Consider the following 17,033-nt stretch of genomic DNA (forward strand, 5'->3'; position numbering starts at 1 on the left):
AGAGGAGTACATTTCTTAAAATGTATCAAACAAAAGACATATTTCATTTTCTTCTCCTGTATTTTGTGATACAACTTGGTGCACAGATACCTCCAAGAGAGGGAAGCCTTGAATGTTTATAGCACTGTCTGGATAGAACATTAACATTTTCTATATTCATTATGCTTTCAGTTGATATAAATGACAGATTGGGCCAGCCTTGAGGAAGTAATTATGACTGAATTCTGTATGAATTCTAATGAGGAATAACAAAGGAAGAAGGAAAGTAGCCACAAAAATATATCATGCAGGTACTCAGCATGCAGTTACATGCATGGCATGGTTTAATAATTTTAAAAAAAATTTTAATCAAACTACATAACTACTCGCAGATTTCCCTTGGCTTCTGCACATAAGTATATAAATGTCTTGCAAATAAAAAATACTCATGTTCATCTCGTGGATGCCTTAGCAGAAGTGAGTGTTAAAGAGGGTGTTTAATGCTGAGAGTGTTCCCCTAAACCATGTGAAGGTGGGCACTACACACAGGGCATGTGAAGGACAGATGGAGCTGAGGCACAGCAGACACTAGCACAAGGACCTCAGGACTGACATCATGTAGGAGAAGAGCAGGATGTGGAAGGAGAACTGAGGAGAACAGACAGGCACAGAGAGACTATGGACTTTGTGGCCACAACTTCCATTGCAGCTCCCAGGAGCAGAGACCTCAGAGTAGTCCTTTAATCATCTTTCTCCCCAGAGAAAACTTACCAAGCACTAGCCCATCTCGAGGAAACTCCCATCTGGAGTCATAAGGCAGTTGCATTGGGTCCACATAAATGTATTCATGGCCATCAGGGCTGATAGACTCAATGACTCTCCATCTTATCTCATACCTTGGCTTCTGCAGAGCACATTGAATGCAAAACCAATCATTAGTCCTGTGCCTGACTTCAGAGCAGATCAAAATCCAGCAGGGCTCAACATCCAAACTGAAATACATGTCTACATTACCTGTTTCCATATGATGACCAGGACAATCAGTGAAATTATCACAATCACTAACAGCACTAAGACTGCAGCAGCCACCGTTAGTTCTGACCGCAAGGCTGTGGAGTAAAAAGACAGATGTTATTTTCTTCCTCCTGAGCCATGAGGAATATGACACACACATAAGACACCCACCTCCCCTACCATCACAGTTCCCATGTCCTGCAGATGTGGCAGGAGCAGTTCCTGAGGCTGGTGACTGTCAAGTCTTTCCAAGCCCAGAGCTGCTCTGTCTTCCTGTTTCAAAACCAAATGCAGATTGTCTAGAAGAATGTCCCATAGCCAGTGGCAACAAAAGGATAAAATGAATCATGGAACCACATAATAAGCATCTGCTGATGCACCATAAAGACCTGCAGAATGCTTCATACTCAGTTCAACTTACTATCTACAACAATTCAAATTTTTATCCATTAAGACTGAACTGGGATGTGTTAGAGCAGGGTCAAACTGGCTGCTGTATTTTCATAGAAGGACAAAGCAAACTCACTGGGAGCCACAAGCTTCAGTTCTCTAGTGACAGCACCAAGGTCATTCCTTGCCATACATCGCACAGCCAGGGTTTCCTCTACCTTCTGGAAGGTCACTTGGCTTTCTACCATATTTTTCTCATCCAGGTGGGCTTCCATGTGTATGTCAGAGATATTGTTAGTCAAAAGGGTCCATGAAGTGTCATTGCTGCACCTGCAGAGAAGAATAATGGGAAAAATGGGATTTGGGTGTAGACATAAGAGTGAACAGACAAGAACTACCTTTTCCTACAAATTTCTTATGACAACAATCCTTTTAAAGACCAGAAATACTTAAGACTGACTATGAAAAACCTGCACTTCTCTTTCCTCAGAATAATTTTCCTTTTGATCTTCATTACTGCTGCTGCTTGGAGGGCCCAACAATGCAACCCTGCTGGTCTAGTATAGATAGACATTGGTGTCACTGTGTATCCCTTGGAGTCAAGGCAGTGGGTGGATCTCTATTTCTCCTGGAATCCTTAGTGCTGTACAAGGCTCCTGGGGCAGGGCTAGGAAGACAACTGCCCCACCAGGCAGTAAGAGGTTTTGGCACTGTAAGAGCAGAACACAGCTTGGAGGTGCCAAGGCATCCTATTCTTCTTCCACACATGGTCTTCCCCTCCAGGTTGCATAATATCCCAGGGGAAAACCAGCTTTCCAGTACACACAGAAAGAGCCACTCTAGAACTAGCAAAAATGGGAGCAATTACTCCACATGTCTCAAATACTTTGAAGGTGAAAATTATAATTAGGGGGGAATAATTACAAGTGAAAATTTAGAAGCACACGAGTGTTAATGAGGCAGACTGAGCTATCCGGGAAATTTTAAGAACTCCATGAATGGAGGGACAGCTGCTTCTCAAGATCCTTCCTCAGAGTGGGACTGTGAAATCTGCAGAGTTGGCTTATTGAACACAAAGCTTTTGTGAGAGAAATGTCTTGAACTGATGCATTGTTTCTTCTCCTATAGGATGTAATAGGAAGGGCACTGACAACCTCTCTCGAAATATAAGCAACATGCCTCAAAAAAGGAAAAAGATTATCAAAATATTTCTTGCCCTTGATGAAGAAAACATGGTGCAGTAACTAATTATATTAAGCTAATTGAGGACACAAGTCATATTTTAGATAAGAAAGCAGACATTCCTCTTACTTTTTAATGTCCTTGCAAACCAGCCATTCCACATCAGGAAGTGGGGTCCCCTCTGCCAAGCACCTCACTGTCTGCCCACCTCCAGAGCCGTGGTGATCATCCACAAGGTCTAGGATCAGAGCTGGAACTAGGAAGGTGTTAAAAGTTTGTTAAAATATTTGTCAGAGTCTAAAAAAACAACAGCCTGAAATTTCAAACAAAGCAGGGCAGGTGTTGTTTGGCCAACAGCTTAGCAATAGCTTGAGACCCAGACTCATCCAGGAGATGCTTATCTCCCATAGGACTGAGCAGATCCTAGGCTGGAGCCATGAAAAGGAGGTGCTGTGGTTATGCCACGTCCTCATGTCATATTAAATGAGCTGTCATCCTGCTGTCAGCTGGAATAACTTAGCTGGGAGGATAAAATTTCTCTTTGGCTCTATGCCAGTGCAGAAGTGAAAGCCAGGATCAGCACAGCAGAGCTCCAGGGACTCAGCATGCACGCACTCCTCCACACATCCCAGCTCATGCTTTTCTTATAGCCACACTCCAGGCAACTCAGTGTGCAAGTGGATCAGGTCTTTGCTGTGTGCTATCAGTACTGGTGGGTAAGGCTTCAGGGCTCCTTACCTTGTATTAACAAGGAGAAGGTGTATCTTTTAATCTCATCTTCATTTTCAGCAACCAAAGTATAGTATCCACTGTCTTCTTCCTTGGCTCGTATCAATTTTAATACACTCTGAAACCTGCAGAGGTACAAGATTTTGTTTGTATTTTTAAAACAGGCATAAAACAAATCACTTTGGTGCAACATGTATTCTGAGTATGTTGAGGTTATAACATAGTGACATTTAGCATTTCTAGCACGCCTCTAACTAAAGTCATTACTCAAGTGGCAAATAACTACCAACATGCAACCAAAAAAAGGTGAGCATAGTTATTTTCTGCAAGGACCTGACAAAGCCCTGGTATTACTGAAAATAGCTAGAAATTATTGGTGTGGAGACATGTTGAAGGGACTGAAGAGGTTTAGTGTGCAAACCCCAAGATTTCTATGGTTTGAAGAGGTTGATGTTATGAGGAGAATAAGAAGAGGCAGACTAGGTATCGTCTGTTAGAGTAGAACACAAATTATTTTTAAATGCCACTGAGGAAGAAGCAACAAAATGAGGTGGAAAGAGAGAGCAGGAGCAGTGCCCAGGTTTCTGGGGCAGAAACTCAAGTCAACATGGCAAAGTAAGGGTCAGAAGAATTTTATTACGTAGTTTCCTGGATTCTGTTTGAAGTGGTAACAATCTCAGTAAGATTTTCAATCAGAGTCACATTGTCCTTCAGCCAGTACATTTTTGGTGCGGGGTAAGCCTGCACATCTACGACGAAGTTTTTGACTTCATGCAGATTAACAGCTTCCAGAGGGCTAAACTGAGGATCCAGGTGAACAAAGCCTTTGTCTGTAAATGAAAAAGACTTGTGTAAACAACACCGTGGAACATTTTGCAAGAATTGTGTTTTCCAATGTGTTAGTAATATCAGACACTAAAATCAGACTATACCATGAACTGTAATGACTACTTTCTTATTTTCCTTAACCTCCTTGGTTGCATGCCGAGCAGTACATTCATAATCCCCTGTGTCTTTCACTGATGCCTCAGGAATGGTCAAGGTGTAAATCAGCTTCTGCGATGGGACTTTGATATCATCAAGTTTTATCAGACCTTTTTCTTTCTGTAGTTTGGAGAAGGAAAGAAACACCTTGCTTAAGTAACTGAGCTGAAAGCACATCATTGAGGATCTATGATGCCCCTGAAGTGTGAGCAACCATCTAAAGTGTGGCAGAAGACTCATTTACTCACTTAAGAACATATTTTTCATCCACAGACACAAAAGGTGTGCCTATAAAAATACACACACCCTTTTGGGGGCAGACACAGAAGGGTGAGGAGGTTGAGAGCTCATGTTTTGTTCACATGAAAAAAATACTTTTCAAAAATGGTGTGAGCAGCTTGAAAGAGCAATTTACTGCTTATGCAATACCTTTTCCTCAGATATAAAAGCCACTTGACTTCTCTTTGTTCAGTGTCCATGATGTAGGATGAATTTCTATCCTTCACCAGACAAAAAGTTACTAGATGCTATGTTCTGCCCTCTCTCAAAACAAGAATAATTTATTGACAAGAAGACTCCTGTGAGTTAAAGGATTGTGAGAATGACAGACCATGTTATCATGAGTGGCTGGAGCAAAAAATATGCCAGGGCTAGTTTTGATAGGTGGCATATAGTTGACACTATAATGCCAAAGATGGAAAAGAGAACAAAATCTTCTCAAATAAATTTTCCTCTTGGACTCTTAACTTATTTAAATAAAAGGTGGGATTTGGGGCCACAACTAGGTACACTTCATTCTTTCAGTGACCTGACTTTTTACATGGGGTGCTCTGAAATTCTCTCTTGACTGGGACTGGCTCTAACCAAGTTTCACTGAATAAAATTTTTCACTGCAACCAGATGTAACACTGTTTTGAAAATTTCTAAGGTTCTCTAGTAGTTTTAAGGTTTTCTTACTGGAAAATTCTCATCAGTATTCACAGTGACTGTAAGAGTCATTTCAGTTTACACCTGCATAATGAGGAACAGTTAAGTTTACAGATTTGATTCTTCATTGTCCTTTATTATGTCCGAGAACCAGGGTTTAAGAGAGCCATTTCAGAGGTTCAGACTTTCCACAGCAGAGTTCTATGCAGATGTCCAACACACCTAGATCTTTCTATTTTCACAACACTGCTTTTTTTGAACCAGCACAAGACCTGAGAGATGGCACTCCTCGCTTGGAGGATGGATTCCTAGCCATACCTCATTTTCCTCTCATGCTTTACATACTTTCTAACAGCATACTCTGACTTTTGGGACTGACTTTCTTTGGTGGTAACCTAAAATTAAAAGACATTACTTTGTTTTCTCTCCTCAGCTATCCTCACTCAGATAAGAGAAGAATATTTTACAACCCCACCTTCTTCCCCAATAAGCAACTACAAACACTGAGAAAATAAAAAGAGAGATATTTACCACTTTCCCGGGATAATTCCACTGTAAATTAACCACCTCATTGTCAAAGACCACACAAGTTACTACAATGGTCTCGCCTGTTTTGTAGACGGTTTTAAGCGCTTCAATTTCAACTGGCAGCTGTGAAGTTGCTAAGAGAAGAGAGAGAGCTCATTTACTTTTAAAAAGAATGCAATTTTCACATAGTGCAATTTCAGAGGGAGATTTCCATTTCACTTTTCTGGAAAATGCAGTAAAAATGCTGCTGATCTATACTGTTATAAACAATCTATATTTAAAACATGAAGAGTACAAGCACTGAGAAATGATCATACATAAAATTTCAATTAGTAGCTCCGGTCTCTAATGCCCCTGTGAAAAGGCATTAGGTGTAAAAGCAATTTACCATTTTGCTTATCATTTTGTCTTCGAAAATCCCTTGCTGGCCAAGAAAAACATTTTCAAAATTATTGAATCATGATTTTTTTCTGGCTACCCAATGTTCTACAGTTCAAAGCCATTGGGAAAAAACAGTCTTTAAAGTTGGAAAAGAAGATGAAAATACAGAAGACTTTTCTTGCAACCATTTGGGAGAGGAGATAAAGTTAAGGACATCTTATTCTCATCAAAATTGTAAGTAAACTCACAACGAGTAACTGGACATGTTTCCAGAGGAGCAAGGCACTCATCATTGGGGAAATATCTTATATAACCCTGTGATGCTGATGCTAATGTGGCTCTTACAGTGGGTGAAGAAAGACCATTATTACTGATGTTTTTAATTAACAGAAGTAAATACCTCTTATAATATAGATGAGAAACTCATCAGACTTGAACTCCACACCTTTAACCGTTGTTTTGCATGTGTATGAGCCCGCAAGAAAATTCCCTATGAAGCCTTGTTTGGGGTCATATAGAGCAAACACAGCCTTGTCTAAACTGTTCATTAAAGTCACTTGAGCTGCCGGGTCGCTTGTCCGACAAGGGATAATTGCGGGATCACCTTCTTCCACTAGGATGAACTGGTCTTCTGGTATAGAAGGAACAAAAGGCATGTCTGGGTCTGTAAAAAATGAAAGGCAATATTACACCCTCTTGTTTGTAGCAAGTCCATGTACAAGAACTGGATATCAATAACCACTTATAGGCCATAACTGAAACTTGTACAGTTCATTATTACAGTTTTTCAGAGATTTCAGATAAGGCATGCTAATTGCATGCAGTATCTTGTTTTAACTGTTGATGTGAAATGTACTAAGACATTTCTCCTAAGCACAAAACAGGAAAGGGCTTGAGTTCCTTTGTGACAGCTCAGGATGCAGGATGGAAAAAGACAGAAAATCCTCCCCCAAAAAATTCTAAGTGTTATTATTCACAACTCACTCATTTTAAGTTAGATTTTATTTTTCACTTTGGTATAAGTAGCTGTCTCCTAACCAATACATAAGCAGGGGGAGAAAAAAATTCAATCACTTTCCAAGTCAAAAAAGTAGAAATAAGCTTCGTGTTGTTTATGTTGAACACCACTAAAGCCACATTTCATCAAAAATAGTTCAATGTACTTATCTTCATGTATTTCTAACATGTCCAACATTACAGTTATGAGACATAGTCAATTATGGTCAGAGCATGTGGTTTTCAAAATATGGTATTCAACAAGAAAAAAAGCAAACAAACACCTGGTAGTTTCATTTCTTTTAAAGTCAACAAAATACATGCCAGCTTTCCTACCCAGCCAATCCAAAGTCTGAGTTTAAAATATAATTGCATAACATAGCCAACTTAAAAAGCATAGCCCTCAAATCATCTCCATTTGGCCATTCAGAATAAACAAATAATCCCTGCTAGCCTGAAGCTTCTGTGCAAAGCTTTATAATAAAATTTAATAAATAGCAGTCCAAATCCCTCCAACAATAGACTTTCTGCTGCACTGGCAGGCTCTTTGTAGCAATATTCCAAACACAGCACTCCATCCCAAAGACACTGCCAACTCCATGTATTCATTTTCCCACTGTAATTTAAAACAGAAACAGGATTCACCTAGTTTGGTTTTCTGTGTGCTGTTAGTGAAAATAGGATATTGTGTGAAGTCTCAACATAATCCTCCTTGGCTGAAGTGGGTTGCTGCCACCCATTGCCCTCCTAATTCATTGCAGGAAAAACAATTGTAAAGACAAAGCTTATAGTGGAAACAGAGAAGTTCTCTATAATTTGGAGAAAAGGATATGTTCCTGCATTTATGACATCTTGATGGTTAGCAAGTGGAAAAAATTACAGGGTGTCTCTGCCCTGCAAATCTGGTAGGCTGATGTCTAGAGGCTTTGAAAACCAAACCAAAAAGCCCTCTTGAAATCTTTTGTCTCTTGCTCTTTATATTCCTTCACTGGATGAGTTACAAGACTGCTTAACACAAACAACATCTTCTGGTGATTTGGTTAGAGCTGTTTGGAAATCAAGATGCATGTGTCAAAGCTGGCAGCCTCTGCTGAATCATCTTGCTTCAAGAATAAGCACAAACGCTTTACATTTGTTGTGGGACATGGAGAGAAAGTCTTGGTAGAAGCATTGTCCTTGAATCACACATTGTGAAGATCAAAAACCCAATGCCACTGCAAAACAGCCTTTAAAACAAGTCTTATTATTGCTTCCTGACTCCTTCCTCTTTCAGAGTCTTCCTTGATGTAGACATCAATCTCCTTGAGAACATGCTGTAGTTTTGCAACGTGATTTGCGATCTCTTCTGTCTTTTGTTTCCTGTTCAAAATATTTACTGCAAATCCAGTGGCTTGATATTTTCTGGCCCTGCAGTTGTGCCTCTCACCCCCTGAAACCCAGTCAATGCCAAGGAAACATCCAGACAAGGCTTTACAAAGGCAGTCGGTCGTGGCTCAGCCTCTGGAGCCTATCTCAGTTATGACAATAAAGATTTTCATCCCATGGAGAGTGTGGAAAGCCTTTAAGCAGATTTCCAGTCAGAACAAGGGGGTGGGAGGGCAAAGTTTGAAACAGGCACTTCAAAAAGAAGGGATGACTTTTCTTCTGAGTCCAACAGGTTTTCTACCATTAGAGAGAAATGCTACACAGAGCCTGGGAAGGCTGTTTGCTTTGTAAATTACAGGGTGCTGTGTGGTAGCATATTTTCAATCTTGCATCAGACTGGCCAACAACAACACTTCTTTCCCCCCCTTCTGACAGACACCCCCAAGATATCTCCATTGCTTTATGCTTCTCAGGTCCTGTGCACACATGAGCTTTTTCCAGTTCTCTGTTCAAGCCTAATTCAGGTTAAGAACAAGATAGGGTTTTCCTCATCTGGCAACTCCTTTAGTGTCATACACAGCACTGGTTTGGTCAGTACACATGCCAAAATATCCACCCAAGTCCTCCCTGAAACTATTGGCATTTATGTTAATCACCCCTGGGAACCAGGCAAACCTGAAGGCTGGACATCCTCCCACAGCTGAGATGACCTGGCCACTAAGGTCCGCTATCCAAACCGTGATGGTCGGAAGACCTCAGCTCTGAAGTTGTGAGTTGATCACTCTTCTTGAGAACTAAAACTCTTGCCAAAAAGTGAAAACCAGTAGAAAGAAAGAGGAGCATATCTGTAGATTCACAGGGGCTGGTCTTGATTTACACATTAGGAAACATCCCTGCGGTCGTTTCTCTTCCTCTGACAGCAAGTTGCTACCAGCAATACACCTCTTCTGAACATCCACAGTTCACCTCTCCCATCCAAACCTCCAGGTACAGCTGTGGCATCCCCCACTTACCAGGCACATAGATGTAGATGTCCTTTCCTTCCACTTCCCCATCCTCCACTTGTGTGTGGTTATAATAGCAAACATACAAGCCCGTGTGAGCAGCCGAGGCATTTCCTACTTCGAGCACTGTCACGAACAGGCCACTGTTGTTTTCTTCATGTCTAATATCTATCCTGTGGCTTCCCTCGGTCACTGGGTACTGCCAGCTCACTTCACTGTCTCCAGAGCATTTGAGTGTGAAACTGGAATTCAGCTGTACCACCATTTCATTCCTATTGGGAACAATAGTCGGCAGAGGAAGCTGGCAAAATGTTAGGAACGGTCCTGCAAAAAGACACAAATAAATAGCATATGAACACACAGAACAGCCTCGACACAGGAATGTGAAAGGAAGCAGAGAGAATCCAGAGCAGTTTATTTTATGACTATTTCAGACCTGCTGATGCCCCAGGAAATTTGCCCTTGTTACAAGCCAGAGCTTTGCCCAATGGATGACAAATGGCTTTCCTTTGAAATGTTAAGTGTTTGCTTGCTGACTTCTGTTTGCCAAATCAAGAGGTGAAAGACAGAGAGAGGTGAAGGTAGAGATAGTTCCCAATCCACACCTCCACAGCCCCAAAGGTGGGCAGAGCTCTGCTGCAAACCAGTGAATCCCACACCCTGACTGGTGGGTCGTGGGCAGCTCACAGCTCCTTACAGCCATGGTCAGGAAACCAGCAGTCCTGTCAGCCTTCGAGTAAGCTCACAGCTGAAAGTTAGAAACCACTTCCCAAGACTAACACCTGCATTTTACTTCTGGCTTCTATTCCTGCAATGGGCCAGAGCAGGGTCTTAGACCAAAAATTTGTGCGTCAGGTCTGCCTCTAGCCAAAATGTACAGAAGGCTTATAGCCAAATAAAACTGAAATTCACTGAACTAGATGTTGTAGGTGGCACTGGTTTTCAGATGCAATCTCCAGTTACAGGCTCAGATTTGCAAGTCTAGGTAACTTGTAGGTGGGCTGGTGCAGGTACAACTCCCAGAAAGAAAATTAGAGGATCCATGCCCTAAAAAAATGGGGATTTCACCAAGGATATACATTAATTGTTTCAGTCTACCAAATGACCTGTACTAAACAGATAGGATAGTTCACAATAAACAAGCACCTCGGCCCACAGCCTGAAACTGGCACTCTATGCCAATAAACTGACCTAGGAATCCAGACTGTCATTGAGAACATTTTCCCCTCCTGCACAATTACCTAGGTCAGCAGACCCTTTCTATATTTGGCACCCTGCGGCAAAGCCTGCCCTCCCCTCCCATCACCATTCACTCTGCAGATGTGGGGAGGCTGGGCAGGCAGCCCCAGTGACTGTGGTCCAGTGGTGAGTGTGGGAGGATCAGGGAGCCCACACAGGCAGCCTGCACCACGCTGCTGGAGAAACCCCAGCAGGGCAGGGCTGGGGCAGCTGGAGGTAGGCTCACTTTCCCTGCACAGACAAGCCAGGTGGGAAGTTATAGCAGCACAGGAGAGCCAAAGGGGCCAGCATGAGCCAGAAAGTACTGCCTTCTCAGTAGGTCTTGTCTCAGCCTACCAAAGGGAAGGGCAGGAAAAACAGATCTGTAGCCAGCTGGAAACCATTTGGCATTTCTTATTGTGGATAGAGTGAAAGCAAGTTTAAATACGAATTTATGAAGGATTAGAGGTGGACAGGCTTAGAGGACTGAGGAACATTACCTGCAAGAAAACATCCCAGGATCAGGAATGTCCGTGGGGAAGTACCCATAGCTACCAACAACTGAAACAGAAAGGAAAAGGCAACAGAGAAACAGTTAGTAGACTGACAACTGTATAAGACATAACAGGAGCCCTCTACTGCAGTGCCCAAGTGCAACTTCCCAGCATTCTCCATGGGGCCATAAAGAGAAACAGCCCAGAGACCCCAGCACACACCCACAGCCTGTTGATTCATACCACCTCCTGCAAGAGGTACATGTGGCCACAGACAGATCACTGGCAGCTAGGGCACCATAACCACTTCTCTCCACTGGCAGTGTACAGAGCAAAGTCCTGGTGCATCCCTTTTAAACAGCCTGCAAGCAGTTCTGCTGCCCACTGCATCCTCCAGGGCTGAGCCCACAGAAACACCCCTGCAAAGAGGCAGCACCCTCAGAGGTGTTGGGTGAGGGTACAATGGCTTTAGGCATATAGTTCTGTCCTTTCAGCTTGAAGCAGCTTTTATGGGAGAAAAAGCACATTTGAAAGCTACTCTTACTGCAAATAGCACAATCCTGAGTGATATTTTTGTTTTGCTATTGTACATATGTGTATATATATAGCTTACAGAATACAATGCAATACAATTGTGCTTATTGCTTATTTAGCAAGAATTCCCTTGATCGAGCGACATGCTATTTAAAACATATGCTGAAATTTTTCTAATGAAATAAATCCATAACAGACTGTAGGCCAGCACTGCCATTCATGGAGCATCTCTTCTCCCCAACAGTGCTGAGAGTCATAGATCACATGCAATTATTTCAGCTTTCAAACACATAATCCTAAAGCATCTGTCTTGTAGAGGCAACAATGGCAATAAGCATCTATGTAATTGTTGTGCCATCTAATGACATTTCTACTTAAAACCCTCAAGCAGCCTGCTAGATAATTTCCAAAGAAGAAGCTCCTACAACCCCTGCTCTTATTGAAATCAACAGATGTTCTGTTGGTGACTTTAATAGCAACTGGATTTGGCCCAAAGCCAATATAGATTAAAAAAGAGACTGCACGAATGAGCCCCTAATCTGAAACACAGACCAAAGACTAAAATAAAGGATGATGTGCCAAGACAGGGACTACTTTTCAAAAGTTCTGGAGAGTTTCTATTCACACTCTTGATACTCAGTTCCTGATGCTGAAATAGGAAAGCACATAGGTGCGTTTAGTTATTACAACTGTGACAGTGCCATAAGGGAGTTAAATTCTTACAACATGCCCAGGAGTGTTTGTGAACTAGTCCTGCTTTCCTCCCACAATGTGTGGAGCAGACAGTGCCCCTTTGCAAAGTATTTGATACACGAACCAAACATAAAGGTCTCAGAAGCAGGATTACAACACTTACAAAGTACCAGCCTCAAGAACATGTACAAACAATTTTTGAAATTCAGCTAACAATATTCCAGCAGAGACAAGGCATTTTGCCTGATTCTTGAATTAGCAATAATTGCCATGTGTTTATGTATCTGTCTGTCATGGATAACAGACTCTTGGATATCAAAGAATTCCCTCAGTTTCAGCCTCCTTACTCATTTTTTATCACATTTATATCCTGTGATTTTTCCTTATAAAGTAACCCACAGTAACTCTTTAAAGACATAGCATGGTCTGCTTTATTGATCTGACTCCTAGTCTCCCAAGACCCACAAGACAATGTTACTCCACTGTCTGCCAAGTTCCCTCCCTTTTTCCAGTGAAAAGGCAGCTCTCTCCCCCTTTTTGTGTTGTTTTACCAGACTATTTAGTGCAAGTGATGCAGCACAGAAGGAGAAAAAACAAAGCTAGCTCATCTCTTGCACACCAGAAACTCTACTTGAGGTGGACTCGTGCTGTTGCAGAGCTGTGTGTGTAAGTGAGGAACGAAGCCTCATGACTTACTGGTGTAAGTACAGGGGATGGCATTTCCAAAGTGCTACTTTGAACTTGCTGTCTTAGTTGGGCTGCCACTGAAATCAGTGAGTGTCTCAATCTAGCATTGCAGTTTAAAAACACAAGGATTTAACTAAATCTGCTTTCTCCATCTGGCTATTCTTTCACAACCCAGAGCTTTGATCTTTCCTCAATGACCCGTTAATCTCATCAAGACCCAGAGCAACACTTCCTCACTGTGAGAGACACAACAATGTACCAAGAGTTCACCATCATCCATATTCAAAATCTATTTGAACTGAATTTAGTTACATCATGCATCTGACTTAAGCATGCTGGAGTCCCATCAACAACATATCCTCACACATCAGTGCTGGAATCAAGGTTTAAAACAGGCACAATTTCACACTTTTGGACATGAGTGAGTTTGCTCATTCCCATGACACGAAGCAGGTACACCTATTCTGGGATTTTTTATTTACAATCACATCCATTTTTGTATACCCTTATTCAACTTTTTCACCTTCCTTATGGCAGAGCAGTTCTCTTTGTCCTCAGCCATCCAAATCTCGGCCCTGGATAAATACATAAGGGTCAGTTCCTAACACCAGTCCATCAATCCATAACCTGATGTAGCCTTACAGAAGCCAGTAGGTTTATGCAAGCTGAAACCTGGTATTGACAGGACACATACAATCTAAGTTTGAGTCAACCTTAATTCCTTGTATACCTTGGACATTGCTTGCTAAAATAGAAACACAGGTGTGTACAGTAAAAGCTAAATGATGCCATGAGGGGTTTTCCAAACTCTCTGCAGGGGAGGCTGAATGCCCAGGGTAAAACAGTCATTGCATTACATTTTTTTTAAAGGATCTGACTGAAATCCTGGTATCTCTCCTGTGCACTTTAGTGATTAAAAAAAATAAACAAATTAGAACTCATTATCAGTGAGGAGTCAATTTTTCAAATAGTAACTGACAAACACTGGCTTTTTACCAAGAAAGGTTTCATTAACTGCACCACAGAAGATAAGGCAAAATCAATGTCCAGAAAATAAATGGAAATATTTGTTTAGAAATTATGATATTCCTAGGTGATTGCTCTACATGACCTAAAGAGAAGGCACAGAGGTGGACCAAGAAGAGCCAACAGTATATATTTTTCCATACTGCTGTAAATCAAACAAAAGCCTCTTTCAAGACAGAAAACTAGCCCATCTACCACAAGGCTGGAGACTACCAAGCCGATTTCCTTCCAGCTCCCCAGTCACTACAGTTCATCCTCTTGGCCACAGGATGGCAATGTTGATCCACATTAATGAGCCAAATGTCCAACGGACGGCAACTCCAGTCTCCAACGCAGCGGATAGAATCTAAACTAGGTCTTTTGGATCAAGTTAAAATTCAAAATTCTTATATTTTAATTTCATGCGATTGCAAAAAAAAAAAACCCACCATACTGGTCCTTATTGGTCTGTATTTACATGAGTGATAGGACAGTAGTTGGATTGCAAATCTTGGCATGTAATGATATGATTATCCTTGTTGTGACAGGGCTGGGTAATTTCAGCGGTGATTTTGTCAGATTGGTAGTCTGTCCTTCTGGGAAAACTGATCTTTTCCAGGAAGAGCTAAGGCCAGCCCAAGAAAAGAGGGTAACATTTCCTTCTTGTGGTATATGTCACCAGCTGAATGTCAATGTTCAGACAAGGCCTCCTGGAACATTTCTTGGTTCTCAATTCCCAAATTGCAAACTCAGTTCTCCACAAGAGCAGCACTGCCCTGCAGCGCTAACATGTGGGTCTGAAGATTTCACTGGGGAAAGGCTCAAACAACAAAAGAAAAAGTCTTCCACAAAAAAGACTGGCATAAATATTCTCCAAAAATTAGGCTTGTTCCACATCCTTTTACAAGTACTTGAATCCAAGATAGCCCAAGGAATAACTATGCATCAATAGCCCAGTTCTAGGCTTCTGCTGAGTGCTTTGGTCTCCACAGGACACCTAGTGATATCTGTCACCTGATGAGCCCTCCAGTGAGCCCCAATTCTTCAGCCTAACTCTCAAGGACAGACTCTCTGTGTCTAGGAGCTAAAAGGGGGGGGGAATTGAAAAGTCTAAGTTTTCCTACTTGGTCCAAAGGGGATTTACCAGACTGTCTCAGCAAACAGAGAAAAAGAAATCTGTCACTTCCAAGGAATACATTTCACCTAGGTTCTCAGTGACAAATCAAAGAACACCTCAGATCCCAACTCAAGTGCTCAGAAGCACTGCGTGGAAAAAACAATTCATCTCTGTTGACCACAAGAGCTAGGAAGCCTAGCTGTTGCAAACTTTTCCCTTGGGTACCCAGGCAAAGCTTTATTGGCTTGAAAGAGATGAGTCAAGCAGGAGAGCAAGGCAAGAGGGAGAGAAAGGATCGCTTGCTTTCTTATTTGTTTGGTTGGGGTTTTTAAAGTATCAGTTCTTCAAATTATGAATTCTTGTCATCATCAGGAAAAATCACCTCTCAGAAGTCATGCCCTTGTCTTTAAGTCTTTGAGATAAGCAAAGTAAACATCTTCCATTAAAAATTTTAGAGTTCACATGCAAAAGTAGTGCCATTGTGGTCATGATGAACTAAGGATACTAGCAAGGCAAAGATTATGTAAAGTTATACATGTCAGCCTCATTTTTAGACCAGCTGGTATAGCTGGAAAAAACCAGCAAGGTCTGGGCTATGTAAGGCTTTATCTGTCTATATGCATTGTACTTGAATCCTAGCTTGATGCTGTAGTACTGAAGAGAGGTATTTTATTAAAATATTTATTGCTTCCTTCTTTCTTGAAACCTAATACCTATATATTACTCTCACAGCCACACGAAGATTTCCCATACATCAACGAGCTAGTAATTGTGAAGATGCCCCCAGAGCCCAATGGCAGCTGGACTGGCACATCTCCTGCCCCTCAGTGCCTGGAGAGGAGCACCAGAACAAGGGATCTCATTTTAAAGCAGTGGGAGAGTGCCTGCAGGCTGGGAGAGCTGGTTTGCTTGTGGGCTCTGAAATCCCAGTGTTTTGTGCGGTCTCATTTTTCTTCAAACTTTTTTTTCCAAGCTTTGAGGTTGACTAAACTGCTGTTTAGCTGTGGGCCATTCTAAAATGCTCATTGTAAACTAGAAGCTAAACCCGAAGCCCCTTGCTGGAAGATCTTTTCCTAGCGTTTCTAGACCCAGAATCAAAACTCTTATCTCCACAGTTCAGATTTTGATCATCCAATGACAGAGGAATCTTTGATGCCTGTCTTCTTGCTTTGATCCTGCCTCTTGCCCCATCTGTGGACACAGAGTTAAGGCAGCCGAGCTGGGACCCCAGCTGGGCTCTGGATCCGCCCTAGGAGATCCCGAGGGCAGAACAAGCCGCCCCTCTTCCCGTCGGGGAAGCAGCGGCCGCCTACAGCCAGCCGAGACTGGAGTGGGGATGGTGGGAGGGGGTTTACATTCACACTCTCCAGCCCCCCATCAAGCTGTTGACAGACCCTGCCTGCCCGCGGGGAGCCCGGGAGGCAGCCCCCAAGGAGCTGGAAAGCGGTGCTTGCCACAGCTCCCTCTTGGTCCAGTGCCCCTCGGTGGAGCCCGACGGCTAAGGTCGCTGCAGATCAAAGGCTGCCCGGGACACTGAGCAAACCTAGCAGAGATGGCAGCTCCCAGACGCTTCGCTGTTTGTCTGGGAAACAATAGGAAAGCCTTTGCCAAGCTGGACAGCCCTTTTTTCTTTTCTCTCTTTTTCGTTTTAGTTTGTGGTTTTTTTTTATACGAGGTAGTCAGGACAAAGAAAGACGGGTTAGGGGAGAGCGAAGACGTGTTTCCCTAGGGAGTTGGCGCTGAGACCCGAGGCTTCTTCTCCAGCTCCCTCCGTCAGGCGAAGCATGGACCCCGAGGGCACGGGGG

The 17,033-nt window shown here is 42.4% G+C and overlaps 1 protein-coding gene across 1 annotated transcript in view; it reads right to left on the minus strand.

Moving 5' to 3' along the window:
* PDGFRA (platelet-derived growth factor receptor, alpha polypeptide) overlaps window positions 1-11,254 on the minus strand; it is a 24,431-nt gene extending 13,177 nt beyond the window's left edge. Inside the window, exons 1-11 of the mRNA XM_009076563.1 lie at window positions 11,198-11,254; window positions 9,489-9,803; window positions 6,515-6,778; window positions 5,737-5,867; window positions 4,227-4,398; window positions 3,935-4,124; window positions 3,304-3,419; window positions 2,695-2,821; window positions 1,520-1,713; window positions 994-1,088; window positions 751-883 (exon numbers count right to left, since the gene is read on the minus strand). Coding sequence (XP_009074811.1) covers window positions 751-883; window positions 994-1,088; window positions 1,520-1,713; window positions 2,695-2,821; window positions 3,304-3,419; window positions 3,935-4,124; window positions 4,227-4,398; window positions 5,737-5,867; window positions 6,515-6,778; window positions 9,489-9,803; window positions 11,198-11,246 — 1,786 coding nt within the window. The 5' untranslated portion in view covers window positions 11,247-11,254. The remainder of the gene's footprint in view (window positions 1-750; window positions 884-993; window positions 1,089-1,519; window positions 1,714-2,694; window positions 2,822-3,303; window positions 3,420-3,934; window positions 4,125-4,226; window positions 4,399-5,736; window positions 5,868-6,514; window positions 6,779-9,488; window positions 9,804-11,197) is intronic.
* Between the last annotated feature and the right edge of the window lie 5,779 nt (window positions 11,255-17,033).

This window comes from Acanthisitta chloris, unplaced genomic scaffold, assembly GCF_000695815.1.
Source record: "Acanthisitta chloris isolate BGI_N310 unplaced genomic scaffold, ASM69581v1 scaffold6946, whole genome shotgun sequence".
Classification (NCBI taxonomy): Eukaryota; Metazoa; Chordata; class Aves; order Passeriformes; family Acanthisittidae; genus Acanthisitta; species Acanthisitta chloris.